At 35.8% G+C, this 23510-nt stretch overlaps 1 protein-coding gene across 1 annotated transcript; it reads right to left on the bottom strand.

Moving 5' to 3' along the window:
* Nucleotides 1–361: 361 nt before the first annotated feature.
* LOC107771175 (anaphase-promoting complex subunit 4) lies at nucleotides 362–23217 on the bottom strand. The gene is made up of 19 exons (XM_016590504.2): nucleotides 22997–23217; nucleotides 22771–22882; nucleotides 22277–22368; nucleotides 19770–19847; nucleotides 18734–18973; nucleotides 18521–18601; nucleotides 17501–17643; nucleotides 16510–16670; nucleotides 16322–16422; nucleotides 16166–16240; nucleotides 15308–15487; nucleotides 13521–13600; nucleotides 13302–13400; nucleotides 12435–12539; nucleotides 6906–7044; nucleotides 6013–6237; nucleotides 5768–5920; nucleotides 947–1028; nucleotides 362–686 (listed from the first exon to the last, which is right to left on the bottom strand). The coding sequence occupies exons 1-19, from the start codon at nucleotides 23063–23065 to the stop codon at nucleotides 592–594; spliced, it is 2310 nt and encodes a 769-aa protein (XP_016445990.2). The 5' UTR covers nucleotides 23066–23217; the 3' UTR covers nucleotides 362–591.
* Between the last annotated feature and the right edge of the window lie 293 nt (nucleotides 23218–23510).

Raw genomic sequence — 23510 nt, 5'->3', positions numbered from 1 at the left:
TTTCATTCAAGGCAAATGAATAATATTTTGACACAACTTATAATAGGACAACTTAAAAGTATTTTGGAATTAATGAAGTGCGTTTAAGTGGCTAATTAAGTGTCTTTTTTGTTTCACTGTTTCGTGAAGGTTTAATTATGCTTCTTCAGAAAGAAAGGAGAAAGAAATATTTTTTCCATCGATCGCCTGAACATGCATTTCTCTTCTTTTTAGCCTGTAGGGCTTTGTCCAATCACTAATACAATCTTTCAACTGGAGTTTCAATGTAATTGTTTATAGCAACTGTTTAATTACGAGATGCTTAAAAATGGATGTGTATCGTTATTCCTAAGACGTCGAGCCCCAAAATGACAAACAATATGCCAAGTAAGTTGAGATCCATTTTCTTACTAAACCGAAGTTATCTCTGTGACTCTGTTGTAATCCTACAAAATCATGATTTTCTCAAGAAAAAAATCCAAAAACAATTACGAGGGATACAACAAGAACTACACCTACAGGGAATCTACATTTAAGCTTAAAAAACACTGCCTTATCTGACCAATATCGATAGATGGGGCAGAAGAGTCAGTAAGCAGAAGGTACTGACTGTCACTCTGTATCAGAGACTTCATCTTCATCTTCATCCAAGATGTAAACTAAAGCGCGCTTTCTTGCAGCAAAAACACAAGCTACACCTCTTGATGCTGACAAAGAAATTCATATTGAAATGTCAAATCACTTACTAGGATATCCAAACAAAATTCGCAATGAGTTTAGTGTCTAGCAATTGTCATCCGTATTGTATGAGAATTGTTAAAAGATAACATCATTCGTATCTGCATGAATCATTTTAAACCCAGATTTTTATTGGCTATTTCTCATGAATGGGTTAGCCTCTATAAAGACTTCCTATATACTACCAACATTTGGAACCCGAATAGTACAAAGATAGCGAACCACTCACCACTGACTGCCAGGGGAGGAACCACAGAATGTGGAATACTTCGAGCCTTTTCACTCTCCAGTTGCAGGTATATAGCAGAATCCTAGATAATCATGCAGATTAAAAGTCAACATGACTATTGTTAAAGAATGAATGTAGACAGATTACTTGTACTATACATAGATAAAATAAGTATTGAGATTTGATAGCAGATTTTTAGGATTTTCCTTTTACTTCTTTCCACAGTTAGGATCCTATGTACATGTATCACTTCATGGAATAAAACACCAACTTTGATTCTTCCATACCTTGTTTATCACATGGTATCAGAGCCGGTGTTCGGTTTGAAATCTGGCCGAGAAATAAACGGTCTCACTGGAACTTGACTGGTTTTAGGAGAGTCCTTTGGTCTGGCGAAGTAACTCTCACCATCAATCCTTTTGATATACGTGTTTCCAGAATCCGGTGGCCGGATTCATTGTTTGTGAAGCCGACGCACCGGTAAAGGAATTCTGACATAATCTGCCCCGATGGCGCGTGAGAGATCGGTTGGAGACTTGGTTCACTGTTCCTAGGTCACGTCGTTATTTTCAGCGTGTCTGGTGGTTTCTACTCGAACTGACCACGATTTGAGAAGGCTTTCTTGCTCCCAGAAGTGCTGCTCATTAACAATCTCATCCGAAAGTCCCAGGTTACTGATTTCCATCTAAACTTTGTTTCTTCCATCTTGATTTGGTCCTTCGCAACTACCTACCTATTTGGAGTCTGAAGATAATCTGGTATTTCTAAATTCTTTTAGTGATGGAATATACTTCATTATTCTTGGTTATATTTTCTGGTGGAGTATATTACTGGTTTGTGTGATTTGTTGGTGCATCATTGGTTCTTTGGTTTGGTCATATTTCTGGTGGAGTATATCTTTATTGACTATCTGTTTGGAACTTAGTTAATCTATTCTTGAATATATTTCGTGAGTTTTATTAGTTAGAAATATAGAATGACTATAAAAAATAAGCAAGGAGGAAATAGTGCTACAACTCCTAGTCCAACAATCTTGGTCTCGGATGAGTTTCTTGAGTTCCTTCAATATCATAAATCAATGAAGAAATCTTCTTCAGTTACTGCTTTTGCTGGGTCAGATAAGACATGTCTTACCACCTCTTCAAATAAATGGGCGATTTGATTCAGGTGCCACAAATCACATGACAGGTAATCCAAATATTTTTTCTAGCTTTCGATCACACAAAGCAACCTCTTCAGTTACTGTAGCTGATGGAACAACATGTAGCAGTATTGGATCTGGAACTATTAAACCAACTTCCTCTATTACTCTGTCATCTGTATTAAGTCTACCAAACTTGGCCTTTAATTTGATTTCTGTTAGTAAAATCACTAAAGACCTTAATTGCTCTGTACCGTTCTTTCCCAATCATTGTTTGTTTCTTGATCTTACGACGAAGCAAATTATTGGTAAAGGGTATTTATCTGGTGATCTCTATATCTTTGATGAATGGGAGCCACAGTCTATTGCATGCTCCAGTATCGTGTCTCCTTTTGAAGCACATTGTCGATTGGGGCATCCCTCTCTGCCTTTGTTGAAGAAGCTCTGTCCTCAGTTACAGAATATTTCTTCATTGGATTGTGAGTCATGTCGATTTGCAAAACATCATCGTATCTCGTTAGGTCCACGGGTTAATAAGCGAGCTGAGTCAGCTTTTGAGTTAGTTCATTCTGATGTTTGGGAACCATGTCCTATTGTTTCTAAAATCGAGCATAAGTATTTTGTCACTTTTGTAGATGATTTTTCCCGGATGACTTGGATTTATTTTATGAAGAGTCGCTCTGAAGTGTTTACTCACTTTTCTGCCTTTTGTGCTGAAGTCAAAACTCAATTCAATGCTTTGGTGCATATTCTAAGGAGTGATAACGCTAAAGAATACATGTCAGAGTTATTTCGGTCCTACATAAGACAACATGGTGTACTACATCAGTCTTCATGTGTTGATACACCCTCTCAAAATGGAATTGCTGAGAGGAAGAATAGGTATCTACTTGAGACAGCTCAGGCACTTTTGTTCCAAATGAAGGTTCCTAAACATTTCTGGGCTGATGCGGTCTCCACGACTTGCTTTTTGATTAATCGCATGCCATCTACTGTGCTTGGTGGCAATATTCTTTTTCCAAATAAGTCATTATTTCCCGTGGAACCTAAGGTGTTTGGAAGCACATGTTATGTTCCAAATGTTCGACCATCTGTTACCAAGTTGGATCCCAAGGCATTGAAGTGTGTTTTTCTTGGTTATTCTCGCCTTCAGAAGGGATATCGGTGTTATTCTACTAAACTTGGCAAATATCTGGTGTCAACTGATGTAGTATTTTCAGAGACTAAACCATTCTTCTATGCACCTCCCGTCTCTACAAGTCAGGGGGAGGAAGATGAGTGGCTAGTATATAAAGTTATTCGTACTTTGACTGAACAATCAGATGATGTTTCTCAATCTCCTAGCTCTTCTATCGAGCACCTATCGACTATTGTGCCTTCATCACCTACTCCAACTGTGTTAGCAAGACCACCAATTGTTCAAGTTTACTCGCGGAGGCGAGAGACAAATGATATAGGTTCTGCATCAGTTCCTTCGTCATCTGATCCTCTTCCGCCTGATCCTCCAGAAGACCTTGACCTTCCCATTGCTTTACGCAAAGGTACACGTACTTGCAAATCCACATATTCTATTGCTAATTTTGTTTCCTACGATCACTTATCCCCTGCGTCTAGATCTTTGATTGCGTCTCTAGACTCTATTTCTATACCCAAAACGGTGAAAAAGGCTTTGAATCATCCTGGATGGTCTGAAGCCATGCTTGAGGAAATACATGCCTTAGAGGAAAACCATACTTGGGATTTAGCTAATTTACCAAGTGGAAAGAAAGGAGTGGGATGCAAATGGGTCTTTACGGTCAAAGTTAATCCAGATGGTTTTGTAGCGAGACTTAAGGCCAGACTTGTGGCCAAAGGGTATGCTCAGACTTATGGAGTGGATTATTCAGACATCTTCTCTCCGGTTGCCAAACTTACTTCTGTCCGCTTGTTCATTTCTCTAGCAACTTCTGAGAATTGGCCTTTGCATCAATTGGACATTAAGAATGCCTTTCTTCATGGTGATCTTCATGAAGAGGTGTATATGGAGCAATCAACTGGTTTTGTTGCTGAGAGGGAGTATGGGAAGGTCTGTCATTTGAAGAAGTCCTTATATGGCTTGAAGCAGAGTCCCCGGGCTTGGTTTGGAAAATTTAGTGAGGTAGTTCAAGAATTTGGGCTGAAAAAGAGCAAATGTGATCATTCAGTCTTCTACCGGCAATCAACAGCTGGATCTATTCTCCTGGTTGTATATGTTGATGACATTGTTATTACAGGAAATGATTATGCAGGAATCTTTCTCTCAAGTCTTTCATGTATACTAAGTTTCATACGAAAGACTTGGGACAACTGAAATATTTCTTGGGAGTAGAAGTAAATAGATGCAAGAAGATCTCAGAGAAAGTATATTCTTAACTTACTGGCAGAAACTGGTAAGTTGGCTGCCAAGCCTTGCAGTACTCCAGTGGTTCCTAATTTGCATCTTATGAAAGACGATGGCGATCCATTTAATGATCCAGGTAGATACAGGAGGTTGGTTGGGAGATTAAACTATCTCACTGTGACTCGTCCAGATATTGCTTTTGCTGTAAGTGGCTGTAAGTGTTGTTAGCCAGTTTATGTCCGCTCCTACGGTCAAACATTGGGCAGCACTGGAACAGATTCTATGTCACTTAAAAGGAGCCCCTGGACTTGGCATATTATACAACAATCGTGGGCATTCTCACATTGAGTGTTTCGCAGATGCGGATTGGGCTGGATCCAAAATTGATAAAAGGTGTACTACCGGCTATTGTGTCTTTGTGGGTGGAAACCTGGTATCATGAAGAAGTAAGAAACAAAATATTGTATCTCGATCCAGTGCAGAATCCGAATACAGGGCTATGGCACAGACTACGTGTGAGGTTATGTGGATACATCACCTTCTCACTTAAATTGGGATAAAATATACTACACCAGCAAAACTTTGGTGTGATAATCAAGCCGCTCTTCATAAATCCGGTGTATCATGAAAGGACAAAACATATTGAAGTTGACTGTCACTTTATTCGTGAGAAGATTAAGGAAAACTTGATTTCTACTAGTTACGTGAAGACGAGCAGTTGGCTGATTTATTCACAAAGGTGTTAAATGAAATTCGAGTTAATCATCTTTGCAACAAGCTGGGCATGATCAATATCTATGCTCCACCTTGAGGGAGAGTGTTAAAGAATGAATGTAGACATAAAGAATGAATGTAGACAGATTACTTGTACTATACATAGATAGAATAAGTATTGAGATTTGATAGCAGATTTTTAGGATTTTCCTTATACTTTTTCCATAGTTAAGATCCTATGTACATGTATATATATGTATCACTTCATGGAATAAAACACCAACTTTGATTCTTCCATACCTTGTTTATCACAACTATCAATGGGAAAAGATAAGGCATCTAAGAAAGCTGATCATCACGTTGAAATCAACACAAAATTAGGGGAAAAGCATCAGAGCACTTAGTTCTGATGTTCGGATAAACAAACTGTGTAGTATGTAGCATGTAAAGATACTTCTTTACCTATTTCAAATTCAGTGATGCCATGCAATGGTGTAAACTGGACAAAATTAGTCCAACCAAGATCATAAAATAGAATGTATGCCATAGGATACAGAGTGTCCAAGAAATTTATGCAAATATGTGGTGGAGTGATGATGTCATATACCTGAAGTTCGTGAAGTTTCCAAGAATTGAGAGTGTTAGATTTTGAAAGTGATACAAATGGGAGGTCACCGGCTTGTAGAATCATCATGTACGCATTTCCAGAGCTCTCAGAAGTGGTTGCAGTTTCATCTAACAGTAAAACAATTTGACCCTCCTGCTTTGAATGGTGACATGTTATATGGCAGTTGAAGGGTAGAAAACTTGTAGGTCCACAAAATTAATACCAGGTGACAATTTTTCGCTTACTTTATAAAGTGAGAGGTCAATACAGTGATATCCATCAGGAATACATAAGAGGGCTGCTTCTACTGGATCCGATATGCCCTCTAGTTTGCCTAAATCATGTGTAAGGCCCCTGACAATACCAATGCAGTTTGCGATTGAGAAACAATCATCTGGCAATTTGAAGGATATGTACCCAGTGAGTGCCTGTTGATGTATTTCACTCTCTGAATACTCATGCAAAATGTCCTGACAAATGGAAGGGATGAGAAATTACCAACTTTCAACAGCTCCAAGAATAATCAGGTATAACAAAAGCAATTCGACGGTTAGGATACACCTACAGTGAAATTAAGTTTCAGAACTCTTTAATGAGAATCAGACAACGATTATCATAATTTTATCAACATTGTTTTAGCCATTTTGGACCACGACATATCCAAACCTTGATGAAGTCTTTTTGAAGCTCCACCAAATTTTCATGAGTTATTATTACACAAAGAGCTGAGAGCAAATCATTCGTTCCAAAACATCCCTTCCGAGTTGGAAGTTTTCTTAAAGATTTGGTTTTTAATACCAAATAACCTAATTACACTAAGGGGCCGTTTGGCCATACAATTTTTTTCGAAATCATTTTTTGGCCATGAAATTTTCAATTTTCAGTTGAAGATGAATTTCAAAAAAAAATTCGAAAATTTGAAAAACTCAAAAAGGCTGTTTTCAAAATTCACTTCAAATCACTCACAAAAACAATCCAAAATTGTATTCATGTCCAAGCACAACTCTAACTTTCAAGTACCATTTTCACTTGAAATTTTTCTTTCATCTTTTTCCGGAATTTTACAATTCTTATGTCCAAACGCCTACTAAATAGAGAAAAGGAAAAAATAAGGATCTTAGGAAGACCGGACAAGTACCTCATTGTAAGATACTGATGCAGGAACCTTGTAAGGCTTTAGTTTTGAAGAGGATGCAATAGGAAAAAGTGGCAGCAGATCCTCACAAAGTAGTTTTCCCGAAATAGTAGAAAATGGCATCTCAAAAGCACCTTTGAAACTGCAATTCAGAAATCAGATTAACCATTTGAACAAGGAAACAACACAAATTCGTTTAGTCATTGAACAAAAGGAAACGCCTTCAAGCTAAGTTACTTGGACCCATGTGTGGGTGTCCGACACGGGTACTTCATGATCTAAATACTAGGATTCATCAAAAAATATAGCTACAAAGATGTACATAATTATGAGACATTATATGGAAAACATACATGTAATTTGTGGTAACCGAGTCTTTTATTTTTTAAGTCGTAGGCAGGCATGTAGACAATCTCAAAATATCAAATTTTCCTACAACTCGCACAACAAAGTATTAAAATAAGATACTATAAACTTATTGAAATATAACAAATAAAAGTTAAAAAGAGATATAAAACAAACCTTTAAAAGTTAGAACTAAATAGACTAACAGAGAATCACAAGTTTTAAATAATTAGCTAGTCAAATGACCACAAGAAAGTCTTACACAAATTGCAAGTTCATAGACCAAAAATAAGTATAACATGCACATTTAAACTAAGTTAGACTTGTCGCTTGAGTACATTCTATTCAAAAGTCATCTTCTTGCAATCTTCAACTTCCTCTAAGACTCCTTCTAGTTGAGGTTCGTCTATTGACAATTCAACTAGATCATTGGTACTTTCATCAATATTAAAATGATCTCCCCTAAAACAATACCAAAATGAATTTAGAAGATTGTGAAAGGAACGTATCATACTAAAACAATTACTCAAGAAATATCAAATGATGGATATGTATATATACCTAAATCCCAATATATACTTGGACTACTTGTATATTTTTCCTTTCTTCGAGAGAGCAAGCGAAGATTATAATGGACAAAAACTAAATCTTCGGCTCTAGAAGTAGCTAGCTTATTTCTCTTGATGTTATGAGTCAATGAAAAAGTACTCCAATTCCTTTCGCAACAAGATGAAGCTGGTTGGGAAAGCAATTTGTAAGCCAAACTTTGTAAAAGTGGAGCATTTACACCATGGTTAGCCCACCAAAATAGAGCTCCACATACCCCATAACATCAAGCACATGAGGCTCACCAAAGTAACCTTTCCCACAACAAATTGCCCCATACTCCAAAAACATTTGCTTTAAATCATTTGGATCCTTGAAATCTCTTTGAGCCTATTTTGTGAAATCTCTATATCTTCATTAGGAGCAAGTTATTGCTTTCACCTTTAAGCCACGACTCATGATAGTATTTTGGAACCAATGAATGTGTCATACAATGCAACGGAGTATTACTTTTCTTCCACCTAGCCACAAGATTTGTATCAAAAAAATTTGATTGGCCGGTAATAAGATCTTTCTCATCATGCTCAAATAAAGTCCCCTTTTCAATTATTGTATCCCACATGTCGTAAATAAGGTGCAATTTTGGACAATCAAGGTCGCACTTCTAAGCGTGGATACAATTGGTTCCGTACACTTCAAAAAGTATCCCACCATTCAATCACAAGAGATTTTATTTCACGCGCTTTAACTTCAATTGCTTTATCTCCCTTATAATTCTTCCATCACCATTTTTTCCAATGACAATTTAACTTTATGAGTACAAGAAGTCATAATAATATGGGAAGCAAATCTTCTTTCCGTAACTTTCAACAAAGATAACTCAGAATGGTTTTGGAAAATGGCATGCGCCATGCCGTGATTCACCACAAAATTCTTTAATCTATTCACTTGAGCAATCAACTTTAATATCCATTTGCAATTATTAAAGTGAGTTGATTTTTCTGAAGATTGACACATACTTTTTAAAGCAAGATTTAAACAATGAATGACACATGGTGTCCAAAATATGTGCGGAAAAGTTTTCTCAACAATAGAACCGGCAAGCTTCATATTACCTGCATTATCAGTGATAACTTGGACAACATTTTTTGCATCGACATCTTTTATGGCTTTAATAAACAACTTAGCAATGTATTCACCATCCTTAATAATCTCACTTGAATTGATTTCAAGAATATTGACCCGCCACTAGATGCTCCCATTATATTTATCAATAGTCGCCTTATAATATCTCAACAAATCGATAATCCTTTTCTATGTATCTTTAATAGGTTGTAGTTTTCAATCTATATGAGCATTTTCTTGGGCCAAAGAGTTGTTCTTAATCTATTAAAAGTTGGCGGAACATAACCAAGTAAAACTTTCGCTGCCAAAAACTTTTTAAAGTAAGAAGAAGTTGCAAGGTTAAATGATAAACCTGATGCGTAGAACATATGAGCCGCCAACTTGTCGGCAGTGTTTCTGTAACAAATGTTGAAAGATTTCTCCAATGCTCCACCATTTGAACATTTTCTTTTTTTCGGCTGTGATAAAACTGAGCCTTCCGGTAGAGATACATAATCTGCCTTTTTTCTTGCATTCAGTTGTGCATCTGATTTTTTCTTTTCAGCTTCTTCATCTTCATCAATGTTGCACATACTTCATGAGTAATCTTTACATACTTCATAAGTATGTGCAACATTGAAGATGGAGAATTAAGAAGCTGAAAAGAAAAAATTAGATGCACAACTGAATGCAAGAAAAAAGGTAGATTATGTATCTTAATCGGAAGGCTCATATTTATCACAACCGAAAAAAAGAAAAGGTTCAAATGGTGGAGCACCGGAGAAATCTTCTAATATTTGTAACAGAAACACTGCCGACAAGTTGGTGGCTTGTATGTTCTACGCATCAGGTTTATCATTTAACTTTGCAACTTCTCCTTACTTCAAAACTTATACAGAGTTTTGGCAACGAATTCTTTACCTGGTTATGTTCCGCCAACTTTTAATAGGTTAAAAACAACTCTTTTGGCCCAAGAAAAGGCTCATCTAGATAGAAAACTACAACCTATTAAAGATACACGGAAAAGAAAAGGATTGTCGATTTGTTCGGACGGGTGGTCGGATATTAAAAGGCAACCATTGATAAATATAATGGGAGCATCTAGTGACGGACCAATATTCTTGAAATCAATCAATTCAAGCGGGATTATTAAGGATGGTGAATATATTGCCAAGTTATTTATTAAAGCCATAGAAGATGTCGAAGCAAAAAACGTTGTCCAAGTTATTGATAATGCAGGTAATATGAAGCTTGCCGGTTCTATTGTTGAGCAAACTTTTTCGCACATATTTTGGACACCATGTGTCGTTCATTCTTTAAATCTTGCTTTGAAAAGTATGTATAAGCCTTCAGAAAAATCAATTCACTTTAATAATAGCAAATGAGTATTAAAGTTGATTGGTCAAGTGAGTAGCTTAAAGAATTTTGTGGTGAATCACGACATGGCGCATGCTATTTTCCAAAAGCATTCAGAGTTATCTTTGTTAAAACTTGTAGAAACAAGATTTGCTTCCCATATTATTATGACTTCTCGTATTCATAAAGTTAAATCGTCATTGGAAAAAATGGTGATGGATGACGAATGGAAGAATTAAAAGGGAGATAAAGTAATTGAAGCTAAAGCGAGTGAAATAAAATCTCTTGTGATGGATGATGAATGGTGGGATACTATTGAATACTTTTTGAAGTGTATTGAAACAATTGTATACATGCTTAGAAGTGCGACCTTGATTGTCCAAAATTGCACCTTATTTACGATATATGGGATACAATGATTGAAAAGGTGAAGGCGATTGTATTTGAGCATGAGAGGAAAGATCTAATTACTGGCCAATCGAATTTTTTTGATACAATTCAAGGAATTCTTGTGGCTAGGTGGAATAAGAGTAATACTCTGTTGCATTGTATGACACACATTCATTGGTTCCGAAATACTATCATATCATGAGTCGTAGCTTAAAGGTGGGATAAGAAGACTTACTCATAATAAAGATATTGAGATTTCGCAAAATAGGGTCAAATGCTTTCAAAGATATTTCAAGGATCCAAATGATTTAAAGCAAGCTTCTTTGGAGTATGGGGCATTTTGTTGTGGGAATGGTTACTTTGGTAAGCCTCATGTGCTTGATGTTATGGGGTATGAGGAGTCTCTATTTTGGTGGGCTAACCATGGTGTAAATGCCCCACTTTTACAAAATTTGGCTTACAAATTGCTTTCCCATCCGGCTTCTTCATCTTGTTGAGAAAGGAATTGGAGTACTTTTTCATTGACTCATAGCATCAAGAGAAACAAGCTAGCTACTTCTAGAGCCGAAGATTTAGTTTTTGTCCATTATAATCTTCGCTTGCTCTCTCAAAAAAAGAAAAAATATACAAGTGGTCTAAGCAAATATTAGGATTTACGTATATACATGTATCCATCATTTGATATTTCTTGAGTAATTATTTTAGCATGATAAGTTCCTTTTACAATCTTCTAAATTCATTTTGGTGTTGTTTTAGGCGGAGATCATTTTAATATTGATGAAAGTATCAATGATCTAGTTGAATTGTCAATAGACGAACCTCAACTAGAAGGAGTCTTCTTTGAAGAGAAAGTTGAAGATTTGCAAGAAGTTGACATTGAGGAAGATGACCTTTGAATAGAATGTACTCATGTACAATGCCTCAAGTGACAAGTCTAGCTTAGTTTAAATGTGCATGTTATGTACTTATTTTTGGTCTATGAACTTGTGAACTTGCAATTTGTGTCAGACTAACTTAATTTGACTAGTTAATTATTTAAAACTTTTGACTTGTGATTCTCTGTTAGTCTATTTAGTTCTAAGTTCTAACTTCTAAAGGTATATTTCATTTGTTTTATATCTCTAAAGCTCTTTTTAACTTTTATTTGTTATATTTCAATAAATTTATAATATCTTATTTTAATACTTTGTTGTGCGAGTTGTTGGAAAATTGATGAATCGTGCCATTTTGGAGAGTGTCTACATGCCTGCCTACGACTTGAAAAATAAAAGACTCAGTTACTACACTCTACAAGGCACAAGTTACATGTAAGTTTTCCATAGAATGTCTCATAATAATGCATATCTTTATAACTATATTTTTAGATTTTTAATTTATTTTTTGCTAAATCCCCGCACCCGCACCCCTACCTAGTTTTGTATCCTCAAATCCTAAAATTTAGATCATGAAGGATCCGAACTTTGGATCCGTACCCGTGGCGGATACCCACACCCGAGGCTGAGTAACTTAGGTCTGAGATGCATATATTCAAGAGCATCCAACAATTCTTTTTCAATTTCTTGGTTTGTTGGCACTATAGGAACATCAATAAATTCAGCAAAAAATTATACACCCTACACCTGTACTGGCTATATTTGATCATGAAAAAATAACAAACAAATAAATAATAAAAATATGTGCCAAGCCCCAGGCAGTTGGGATCTTTAACAGCCATCACTGCCACAAGAATGATGCTAACAAAGATCATGCACAAAATCTAGGAGAGAGAAAAGAAAGAGAAGTAAGGCGCACCAAGACTCCATTTGTTGAAATTCTTCTGCTAGTGTTCTTTTCAAATATTCTAAATCTGAAAACCCTCCGAAATGTGCTAGTTGTTTAATTCTTTGCATCATTTCCCTATTCACAAAGAACATAACATTTAGAATTACACCAATTATTCAAGAGATAAATAGGCCCAACACAATAAAAATGTGAAAACACAAGTAGATTAAACTAGTTTAGTCTGATTCCGGAGTGAGTTCGAAAGAGAATAATAGCTTCTAAATCATCCACAAAAAAATAAAGTTTAACATTGCTAATTGACAAGCAATGATCTTCAAACGAATCCCAACAGTTAAAAAGTTGAGCTTCAAGAGTTTCGAGTAATGGCTCCCCCCCCCCCAAAAACCGACTTCTATTCCCAGGCTCTTCCATTTCTCATCCAAAACCATAACTGCAATTCCATTTCCAAAGTGCCTTGATTTAACTGAGCTTTTTTAGTCAATGTTCATGGAAAAGAAACCAACTACGCAGGATAGATCTACTTTTTCAATCAAGATAGACTATTCACAGTCAACCCACAGGCACACAAGTAATCTAATATGCACCATGCATGTACAGTATAGTATTGAGTTTAAACGACTCCACCTTAAGAAAAAGGAAAAATTTGCAGTGAGGCTTTGGTTATTTTTCTCTGCCCCCCATGGGCTTGGGCTGGGGTCTTAAAGTTCGAGGAAAGTGATGCTGGGAGCAGACGAGTTTTCAGGAAAACAAAAAGAAAAGAAACATGATACATGATACATAAAGATTAAAACTTAAACAAAACATAACCATAATGGAGAATAAAACATAATAACTTTTCTCGTGCACAAACTTCTTTTTGGCGGGAATACATCTTACAGGTCTACTTCAACGCTGCTATCTCCCTCAGAAATCTCCAGTAACTGCCTTACAGGATCTTGATCATATAGGAACTTCAAGAATATAATAACAAGTTCACTGTCAAAACAAAGAAGCACAGGGAAAGACCATTCAATATTAAATCCAAGTGATTCCATTTATAAGTTGATATAAAATTCAAAAATGGTGGAAACAAGTGAGACGGTATGAAAGTTAAACCTATTAAAAGGTAGCTGATCACTTGGTTCAGCCATTAGAATCTTCACAGATTTCAAAAGCCAGCTGAAGAAATTTGAAAACTGGAAACAAGACTAATTAGAACCGCTATAATAATCAGAAGAGAAAAGGAATAAATAATTACAAACTCAGAGAAGCTAAAGCTTTCAAGAAGGCCTAAAGCGTCCTTCAGCAGTTAATATATATGGATATAACCAAAAAGAGAACAAATGTCAACAAAGCTTTGAAATGTACTCAATTTTGTTATTTCTGTTCTATATATAGTCCTCTAACACCACCAATAACATTATTAAGTTCATTTTTTCTTAGATAAGGTAAAACTTTATTACTGAGTATCAGATACATGGTAACAAAAAGTTACATAAAAAGGCTGGGAATATCCATATAGTCAGTTACAGCATCTCCCTAACAATTCCAGAAAGTCCATATATTGATCAATGCTTTCAGTGAGAATACTCTTACACCGAAAAAAGAAATTATGCAGACACTTAGTTTTTTATTCTAGAAATATGATTTTTCTGCCCATCAAACAAGCTCTATTTCTCTGTAGCCAAATTGTCCAGAATATGCACAAAGATATGGTTCACCAAATCTGCTTCAATGCTCTATGTGTCTTCTCATGCTGCCAGCCATTTAAGTTCATTTCTGATGCTACATAGTACATAGAGAAAAGATAGGAAACTTACCAAATAAAAGTTAAAAAATAAAAATTAAAAAAGATGAACCAAAAAATTTTATCCAGCCAACAAATATCCATCTTCGCACCCCTTTCTTCTTCAGGTAATTCACTGTCAATGTGCCACTGCCACAGTTGCAACTCCCCTTGTCACTGTAAACCCTCTTCCACTCCTCTGAAGTTACCCCCTCCCCACAGCTAAGCTGAGCACACTCTTCCCCAAGGCCCATCCCATATAATTTCTCCACCATTAGCCCTCATCCACAGCCCCCTTTCACTTCTCTCCAGCCCATGTCCAGCAGCTTTGCCTACCCCCAAGCTCATGACATTGGAAAGTAGACCTTGGAGGTGGTGCTAAGAAGCATTAAGAAGATAGATAGTTAAAATATATAATAGTTCTGTTATTTTCTGGGATTTTCAGTGCTCTTCAGTCTTCCCATACTACCCTTCAGTGACATTAGGAAGTTGGCCGCTGATTGAAATAAGAACGTTTTGCAAACACATACAAAATGTTGAGGACTCTTTAAAAGAAAATTATGGTTGAGGATAATAATGCTAGTTAAAGATAACTTCTCGGTATGAAGCTAGCAGTTTACTCCTGCCCATCCTTGTGGTGATAAAATAATCTCCTCTTATTCATCTCTAACATAGACACATCTATACAGCTACATAAAGATGGCTGTTTTGGCAATCAAGATCTACTTTGGAATTTACAGCATTACTTATAAATCAGTAAAAAAAAAAGCCTTGTCTGTCAAAATGCTATTTATGTACAATGGGATCATTAGGATTGAAATCTAGACTAGAAAAATATAGAATGGCACAATTCTAGCATTCAATATTTTCATGCTTTGGTGATTTTCTTTTTCAAAGAGGGTAACAAACATTTCAAGCTATAAAGATTACATTTTATCCTCGTTATCTTGAAAAGCAAAATCAGAAATCTCGAGACAACATATTATAGTCCCTTACTGGCAGAATAAATGAGAACTGATTTTTAACCACAAGAAATATAGCGCTAAATACAAGTAACAAGCAGGCTCCTACTCTAGAAAATAGTACAACAAGGAGTAGTTAACAAATAAACAATTACCTGCTGTACAACAGAAGCTAAAACCCTCATAAAACGTTCAACCTGTACAAGTAACATGCCAGCCCTTTCCGTAGCATTATCCATCAACTTTTCATCCAAGCCGATACCTTTATATCGTGCATGCCATTTTGAAAGCCCTCTCAGTTCTCCAATTCTGAATCCAATAATTTCTGCAGCAGGCTGGAAACAGGAGCTCAGTTCTCAACGCATCAAAGAAATTGACAAAAGTAAATATAACTAAGAAACACATATTACTTAATTGATATTACAATATTATCACCAACCACCATTAGTAACGAAGTTGAGTAAATGGAGATAGATTCCATTTTGTTCAGAGCAGTTATAGAAGCTTCTCTAAATGCAGGTAGAATCAGTTCTTTGAAAAAGAAAAAGAACTAGAGCAAAATAGCCTCATCTCCTTGCATAATTATTTACCGTTAAACTTTACCCATTAAAATCAACTAATAATAGTAATCTTTTTTTCGATTCATCAGGGACAGGCACAACATATAAATACAACATGGTTACCCTTTACTCCAAAAAGCAGACAAACAGATTTTTAAAAAAATCGCCAACTATAATAAAAACAATATTGCATTCAGATTTTGAGCTGTTTCTCAAGAAAAAAGAAAGGCAACCAAACATACTAGGCCAATAAAAGTTGGTTAACCGTGTAAACTGGTTAAACCATGATAATCTACGAGACTCCAAGGCACTTTTAGAATGGGTATCATCTTAAAGTAATTCCAAGTAATAATATGGAATCAGAGACAGGATAAATGAATTTTTCGTGTAGTTCTGGCACCGTGAAAAATCTTCGTTTCACAAACTTAAAACATAGTAAAAAGTCAATGACACCTGTAAATGATCAAGAACAATTAGCTGAAGCTCTTTCCCAGCACCATTAACTGCCTTTGCTACCCGCTTGAGACCCTGGCAATAATAGTTAAATAAATAAAAATTTAACCAGTAACACTTCTCCTACTTTAAATGCTCCTGTGGAAGAGGCCATACCGCTTCACCAAGAGAATTTTCTAAAAACTGATGAAGTGGAGGACTGGCCCTGGCACCACCTAAAAGGCTTAGAAACTCATCCTGAGGAGTAGAGTCAAGTCCTTTGGAGAAATGGAAAACAAAAGTTTAACATCAATAAAGAAGAGAAGGAAACAATTAGGGTTGAATTTTAAATTTTGAGCCATTACCATGGTCAATGATCAATGTCGATACAGTATTGAACTTCTCGTGAAATGTGTGCATAGCATCAGACCATATCTTAGACATGACTGAGAGTGATGTCCGGACGACTTCACTCAGATCTTCAATGTTGGAAGCCTGTTGGGCTACCTGGTGAAGTTCAGTTTTCCTGGCGTTGGTTGGTTACATCAGTTAAAATACATGCCGAATAAAAAACAAAACAGCAAATCACAATTCAAGCAGGTTCGTTTAAGGGCTAAATCACCTAGGATACATTCTCCAATCTCCATATTATTATACGTATATAAACCACTCTGCTTGGAGCCATGAGCCATAAAACAGAAGCATATCTCATGCGGGCCCTACACACCCAATCTTGACCTACTTAACAGAGAAAGAGTATAGGTAAGTTCGACCACTTAAGAAATCCAATCCTATGCCTAATCAAAGTAGCCAATGAAACCAGCAATGTCGCTTCTTGACAGAGCTCTCTTAGCCTCTCTCTCTCCCTCTCTCTCTCTCTCTCTCTCTCTCTCTCTCTCTCTCTCTCTCTCTCTCTCTCTCTCTCTAAAAATTGTTTTTATTTTTTTCTTCCATATCTCACCAAACTGGCTGTCTTGCTCCTTGTACAAACTTACTACTGAACCCTACTCTTTCTTCAACAATGACAAACCGTGAGAACAGTGGAAAAATTTAAGCATGCAGTACCCTTAGAAACACAATGTGTCACATATATGCTACATTCTACCCAGTCAAATTTTCAATTTTTTCCTTTTTTTTTCAAAAATTCAATAATCTTAAAACAAACTTTTCCAATCTCTTTTATCTCCGATATTCCAATTCCCTTTTATCTATTTCCTCAAAAAGCCAAAAGTCAAATTCATCGTAATTCATATATGACAATTGTCTCAGAAAGAACATTTGATGGTTGCTGCAATAGACTGTTTTCACATCTTAAAACAGGATATGAAAATTCATAAAATTGTGTTTTACAATTACCTTTTTGAAAATATTGAAGTGTTGAGGACTAAGCAGTGAAAGCCAAGTAACCCATGCTGCCCTTCACCTTGTTCAACCTCATCTGTGATTAGCTCCCCATTGCACAAAACTACTAAATGGCAAAGATCTTTAGACAAGGCCACCTTCAATGACATCATAAAAGAACACAGATATCAGCAAAAAAAGGTTAAGAATCAGACATACTCCTCTGCTATGCTCGTAATAGAAAATAGTTGACAAAGTTCATGTTGATGCTAACACATAACCTGTTCTCAGTTTATTTCTGACCATTTTTACTACCTTCTCTTCAGAGAATCAAGTTATCCTTGTCTCAGTGTTGAATTCAACCAGGAACTTATCATCGGAATTGTTCATCAGTACTTTTCTTGAATGGTAAAGCTAAGTAGCACAACTCGTTACCCAGAAGCATCAGCTAGCTTAAGTTCTACTCTTAAGTTTACCATAACTGAACAGATTATAAATCAGTGGACTAGGAATATCTTCCTAGCACCTCAATTTCAAGAAATATTATGAATAAGACTTGCAGTGCTCCTTGTTGAATGTGCGTACCATGAAAATGCATAGTGAAATTGATGAATAGGGTTTAGGCACGATTAGGCACAATTTGTGCGAAGAATTCCCCTCACAAGTCGCATCCGAAGTGGCAATTACTAATCGTCAAACACGTCATCATTTTTTGGAATGTTTTATACTGTCAAGTTTTGAGAAACCAAAGCTGGTTCTGCATAAGCATCTTTTACTATCACTACTTTTCTTTTTAAATTACTATCACTACTTTTACCACTATCACTATTGTTTCGTGGTGTTTGAGACTTTGTTCTGTTACTATAGTGACTGTACTCTTTCCCCGGTATCCATTCAATAGAATTATTTAAATGGAAACTAAAATAAAATATCGATGTGAATAAGCAGGAAGTAGGAAAAAGTATCATTGAACAAAGCATGAATATTTCAATCCCTATGCTACTAAGAGATTATAAGACCGTGAAGAACACATACCTTACAAATGGAAGCATTCAGAAGTCGGCTAGCAGCATTGCTACTTGAGAGTGAACTAGAGACAACAAGGTTGTGTATGTTCTTGTGAGCAAGTCCGAGAAATCCACAAGAGGAAAGGAAGTATAAGATAATTAGTCAAAGAGACAGGTGAAATAAAAATATTGTTCTAAAAAGAAAAACCACCAACATCTCCAATGATAACAAACAACTTACAACTGTCCCTATTGGAAATATGCCAAAGATATTGAAGCAGATACTTCCATCCATGTCCCCGCTGCATAAAATGTTATATCTTTGATGTGAAGAATTTGATAGCTCCTGGAAAGAATCTTCTCCATCATCCATGAAGCCACTATCCCCAGGTACTAGTCCAGGCATCTTAGGAACTCTAGGGGGAGGAGGAAAAAACCGTGAAGTTCGATCTTCATAACTGGAAGTGTTACTATTCTTGTCCTAAATTGCAAGAGATAAGATTTACAAGCTCAGGAAAAGTAAAAGAAAAATATCAAGATTTAAGAAAGCACAGAAAGTGAAGCACAAAAACATATGTAGAAGCCATCTGGACTAATTAGTACAATAGCATAAAGTTCCAGGTTCTACAAAAGGGAAGTAACTGTCTGCAAGTCATCTGAATGACAAATATGCATAGCAGCTGTGGTATATCTTTTTGGGCCATTGGCCCTTGTAGACACTGTAAAATATGCTATGACATCTTTTCAGCTTTCATCACAGTCAAACATCTCAACAGAAATAACAAATATCAAAACATACAGTTCCCCAACAGCCAAATACTATACACAGTCGAGACAAGTTGTTTGATCTTGGAACTTGAGATAATACTAGGGGAAATTCAATCCAGCAAGAAATCTTAACCACTCTTAAGTTTCTTAGAGTTACTAAGAGATGAAAAGAAATCAAGACGAGCTTCATCATGGAGCATAAAGCAAATATCCAGGTGGATGCTAAATGCTGCTTTTGTAGGAAGGAATTTTGTTAAGACAAGAAAGAGAGGGCACCTTGCCTTGTAATTTTAGATATCTTTACGAGTTAGGAACTATTTTCCTATACTCGAGGTGAATCGGAATAATGCAGCTTAGTTCACAAATGGAAGTCCAAATAAAGTCAGACCTCAACTTGTTGATGTTCCTTGCACAATAAATAACAACTTGCATCAAGATTGAATAGACTTACACTACCGTTACCCAAGGAAAAGCAGTCTGTCAAAAAATGGAAGAAAAAGAAGTACAACCTTTTTCCCATGCTCTTCCCAATGGAGACACACAACATCAGTCGAGTGGGATTTTATACTTCGCAACAGCTTCCCATTCTGCAAGGAAACACCCAATGAGAAAATGGTATGTACAGAAACAGAAGAGAATGAACCAACTATATTCTGATTGATAGGGGTAATAAAGGCTCAAGTATACGAAATGAAATTCCTGCAACTCAACCTAAACCTAATGAAATCAACCAAGCCCTTGAAAATAACGTTTTTATTAGCAAAGAACTCAGTTTCAACATAGTAGTTTGTTTTCTCTAATTTGCAGCTAAAAAAAATGTAGATTAAGGTTCTTCAGCAAATATAATCCTCAAGAGATAAACTAGTATTGTATTCATTCTGTCAAAATCCAAAACAAGTAATGCACATTGAATTTACATATGTGATCCTCAAAGAAGCTTTATGGACATCCTTGAAAGATGCAGTATCTTATAAGATATGTTTAATGGACCCTTGTGGTGATGTTCCTTTACTAAAATTATTTACAAGGCTTATGGGGGAAAATAATCTATCTATATTATTATAAAAGCACGAATATTAGAACACTAAAATGTTGAACGACTAAAATATCCCCGAAATATTAATCAACTTTTATGCCCTCCTAAAATAAAATTATCTCTTCACAATAGTATTATGCTGATGTACAAAACCGTATTAAAAAGTCTTGTCTTAGAATTCAAGATACTTTAGGAGTATTCTACATCTAGTAGACACGAAATTGAACTCAGGAAAGTTGTCTTAGAATTCAAAAGCATTAGGATTCTTCTCATCAAATAGGCATCTAATTAAACTAATTATTGTAGCTTAGGAGTATGCAAATTCCAAATCGCTCAACTCTCCGTAAGTATGGATTTCGTGTCTTGCCAACTCTTGTATTGACTTCAAATACAGCTGCACGTTTGTTGTTTGATCATTGACATATTTTGAGTTATTTTTTCCTCCGTGATTTTGCAGAAAATTTAGAACTTGATTTAAATGGATGTTCTTTGCTAATTTGTTGCTTATCCATTATGATGATGGTCATAGTTAAGCCTCTGGGGAGCACAATTCTGACGCTTTTTGGTGTTGGATTTGAGATCAGAATAAACAACTAATAAGCGCATTGGTTGGAATTACTAGATGTTACTGTATATTTTTCTGTTTTATTGTTATTGCAGATTTTATGAATGCTCAGTACGTTCAATAACAAAGATCCTTTTGGACAATGTTCTCTAAATTCAATACGTGTATTGTTGTGTTATAACAAGACTCACCAACTGATTATTTCAACTGTTAACATCATTATTAAATCTATTCATTCACAACGTATTAAATCTATTCATTCACAATGTATTTTTATAATAAATCAAAGTTAGGCTATATTTTTTCCAGATATTATTGCGTATGAAGTAGAACATGACACGCCCCCAGGGCCTAGCTCAAGTGGCAAAGGGTGGTGGATTTGTGTCTTAGGTCACAGGTTCAAGCCCCCACACCATGCAAAGCAAAGCCTGGTATTTAAGTGGAGAAGGGTAGAGGGGCGGGCCCATTATCCACCGAGTTTCGAAGGCTGCGGTTGGTCCAAAGGATTGGCCCCAGACGGATTTCTCGGTCATCCAAAAAAAACAAAAAAACATGACACACGTGCGAATAATCGAATCTTTGGGTTTATCACATCGGAGTTGAAGGTATGTCTTTTCTTTAATATGTTTTCATGTATATTACCTTCTAGATTATACTTGCCAGAATTATAATTTCAGTTAGTTTAGGTGATAGAAGTTCATATTTATTTCCGTTGCTAAAATTAGTATGCCCTTGTTAATTTTCTTGATTGGTAATGCCTTTTGTAGTTCATCATTCTCCTTGTGATGAAACTTTCGCCTTATTTGTATTTTGTATGACATAGCAAATTTATTTCATAAATTTGATGAGAAACTTTAGGAGCCTGCAAGAAGTTCGAGACTATACAACAATACAATATACAAAATTTATAAACACATGTCAATTTTCTTTCTTAAGAATTTTCACTTTATAATTAGCGAAAAATATACGTGCAACACACGTGCATAGAGACTAGTAAGTTCTGAAAAAGGAAAAAGATGAACCTATTGTTTATATCCCAAATTACAAAAGATTGTATCACTTCTTTCAGGAAAGACAGCAGGAGTAGGTATCTAGTCAATAGTGACAGGACACAAATATCACAAATGAAAGCAACATCCTAAACTGAGCAAGAGAAGTTTGAAAAAAAGTGGAAGGGCTTTATTTTCACAGTATTCAGATAATTATTTGCTATCTCATGGCATAACTTATTTTTTCTTTGTTTTAACAAGTATAAGAAATAAAATAACCGAAAATAGATATAAGGATCATCTAATGTAAAATATCTTCAATTCGGCAGCCACAATATTTGATTAAACAGATTCTTGAAGTACTCATGGAATTAAACTAACAAATTTTTGCACCAAGAAAAGCAACCTTTGTATCACCAAACTCACTTCTACATCATGCAAGGAAATGGTGCCATCTTCAAGCCCAGCTGCAATTGCTTTTCCATCAGGACGCCAACATATGGATGTTATGTTCTTTCCTAAAAGATAAAAATCCCATTAGTGGATGATCAAGATTAGGAAATTGATGTTGTAACTTAACACCTTGGACACTGAAACATGCCAAAATGATCCCGGAATAGGATCACTGTTGATATTATGATGGCAATATTAATCTTATTGCCCTTCTTATCAGGAAAATATCAAATAAGAGTCTTCACGCCCTCACAATAAAATTGTCCTAACAGCCAAACCATCAAACATCTATTATTGAATTAACTTGATATAGCAGCAATTCACAATTTCTAATATGCACACTAAATCAGTGTTATCTCAACAAAATAAAAGAAATCTTTTTACTACGTCAATTTGACGAACTTCGACTAATACATCAGGCAACTAGTTACAACCAAAAATTACAGGTATAAGCAAAAGGGGGGTACCGGGGGAAACAGTCCAAAGCCTTTGCCAATTGAAACGATGAAGAAGAAGCTTAGAGTCTTGGGTAACCATAGCAAGTAAATCTTTTTCTGGGTTCCATTCAGCTATTTTAATCTGCAAAAATACACCCCCAGAAGAAAATTGAAAATAATCGTAATAGAAGAAGGTTTACATTACATACCTTATATAAGTATACATTTTAAAAAAGAAAATAGTATATGTGAATACATTCGAAGCAATGGGTTTGTCGAACTGAAGCTGAAATGGAAGAACTCGTTGGGTTTCCTCTGTTTCCATGGCTGCTACTATATCAGGATGGCGTCTTTGTGCTGTCTGTATGTCGCTGCGCAGTGGCGCCTGCTCAAGTGTGAGAGAATTGAGGGCGGGGTTTTGGGTTTTTGTTCTTCGTAATTTGAACTGGGTCACCAAATTAAACAAGTGTTGGAATTTTCAGAGTCAAACTCTTACCATGAATTCGGACAGAATATTTGGAAAAATAATTATAACAATTCAAAATTCAAAATCCGAAGCTATCATTCTTTTTTGGTTCGAATGGAGTAATTAAAAGGGACAGTCATAATAATATTATTTATACTCCCATTTGGTTTTTTCAACTTAATTATACTCCTACCTGATTTGCTTTCACACCTTTTTGTATTTTAATCTTGAGAAAGAAAAAAATAAAAACGTAGTGATTTCATTCTTTATACTGTTGCTGTTTTTCTAGTTGAAACTGTAGCTA

Source organism: Nicotiana tabacum, chromosome 17, assembly GCF_000715075.1.
Source record: "Nicotiana tabacum cultivar K326 chromosome 17, ASM71507v2, whole genome shotgun sequence".
Taxonomy (NCBI): domain Eukaryota; kingdom Viridiplantae; phylum Streptophyta; class Magnoliopsida; order Solanales; family Solanaceae; genus Nicotiana; species Nicotiana tabacum.
This window is presented reverse-complemented; position numbering and strand designations above follow the sequence as displayed.

Coding starts and splice junctions, on each gene's coding strand:
- LOC107771175 (XM_016590504.2), bottom strand. CDS start 23,065: ATGGAAACAGAGGAAACCCAACGAGTTCTTCCATTTCAGCTTCAGTTC. Junction 22,883..22,996: donor ACAAACCCATTGCTTCGAAT/GTATTCACATAT, acceptor GTATTTTTGCAG/ATTAAAATAGCTGAATGGAA. Junction 16,241..16,321: donor AAAATTCTCTTGGTGAAGCG/GTATGGCCTCTT, acceptor TATTATTGCCAG/GGTCTCAAGCGGGTAGCAAA.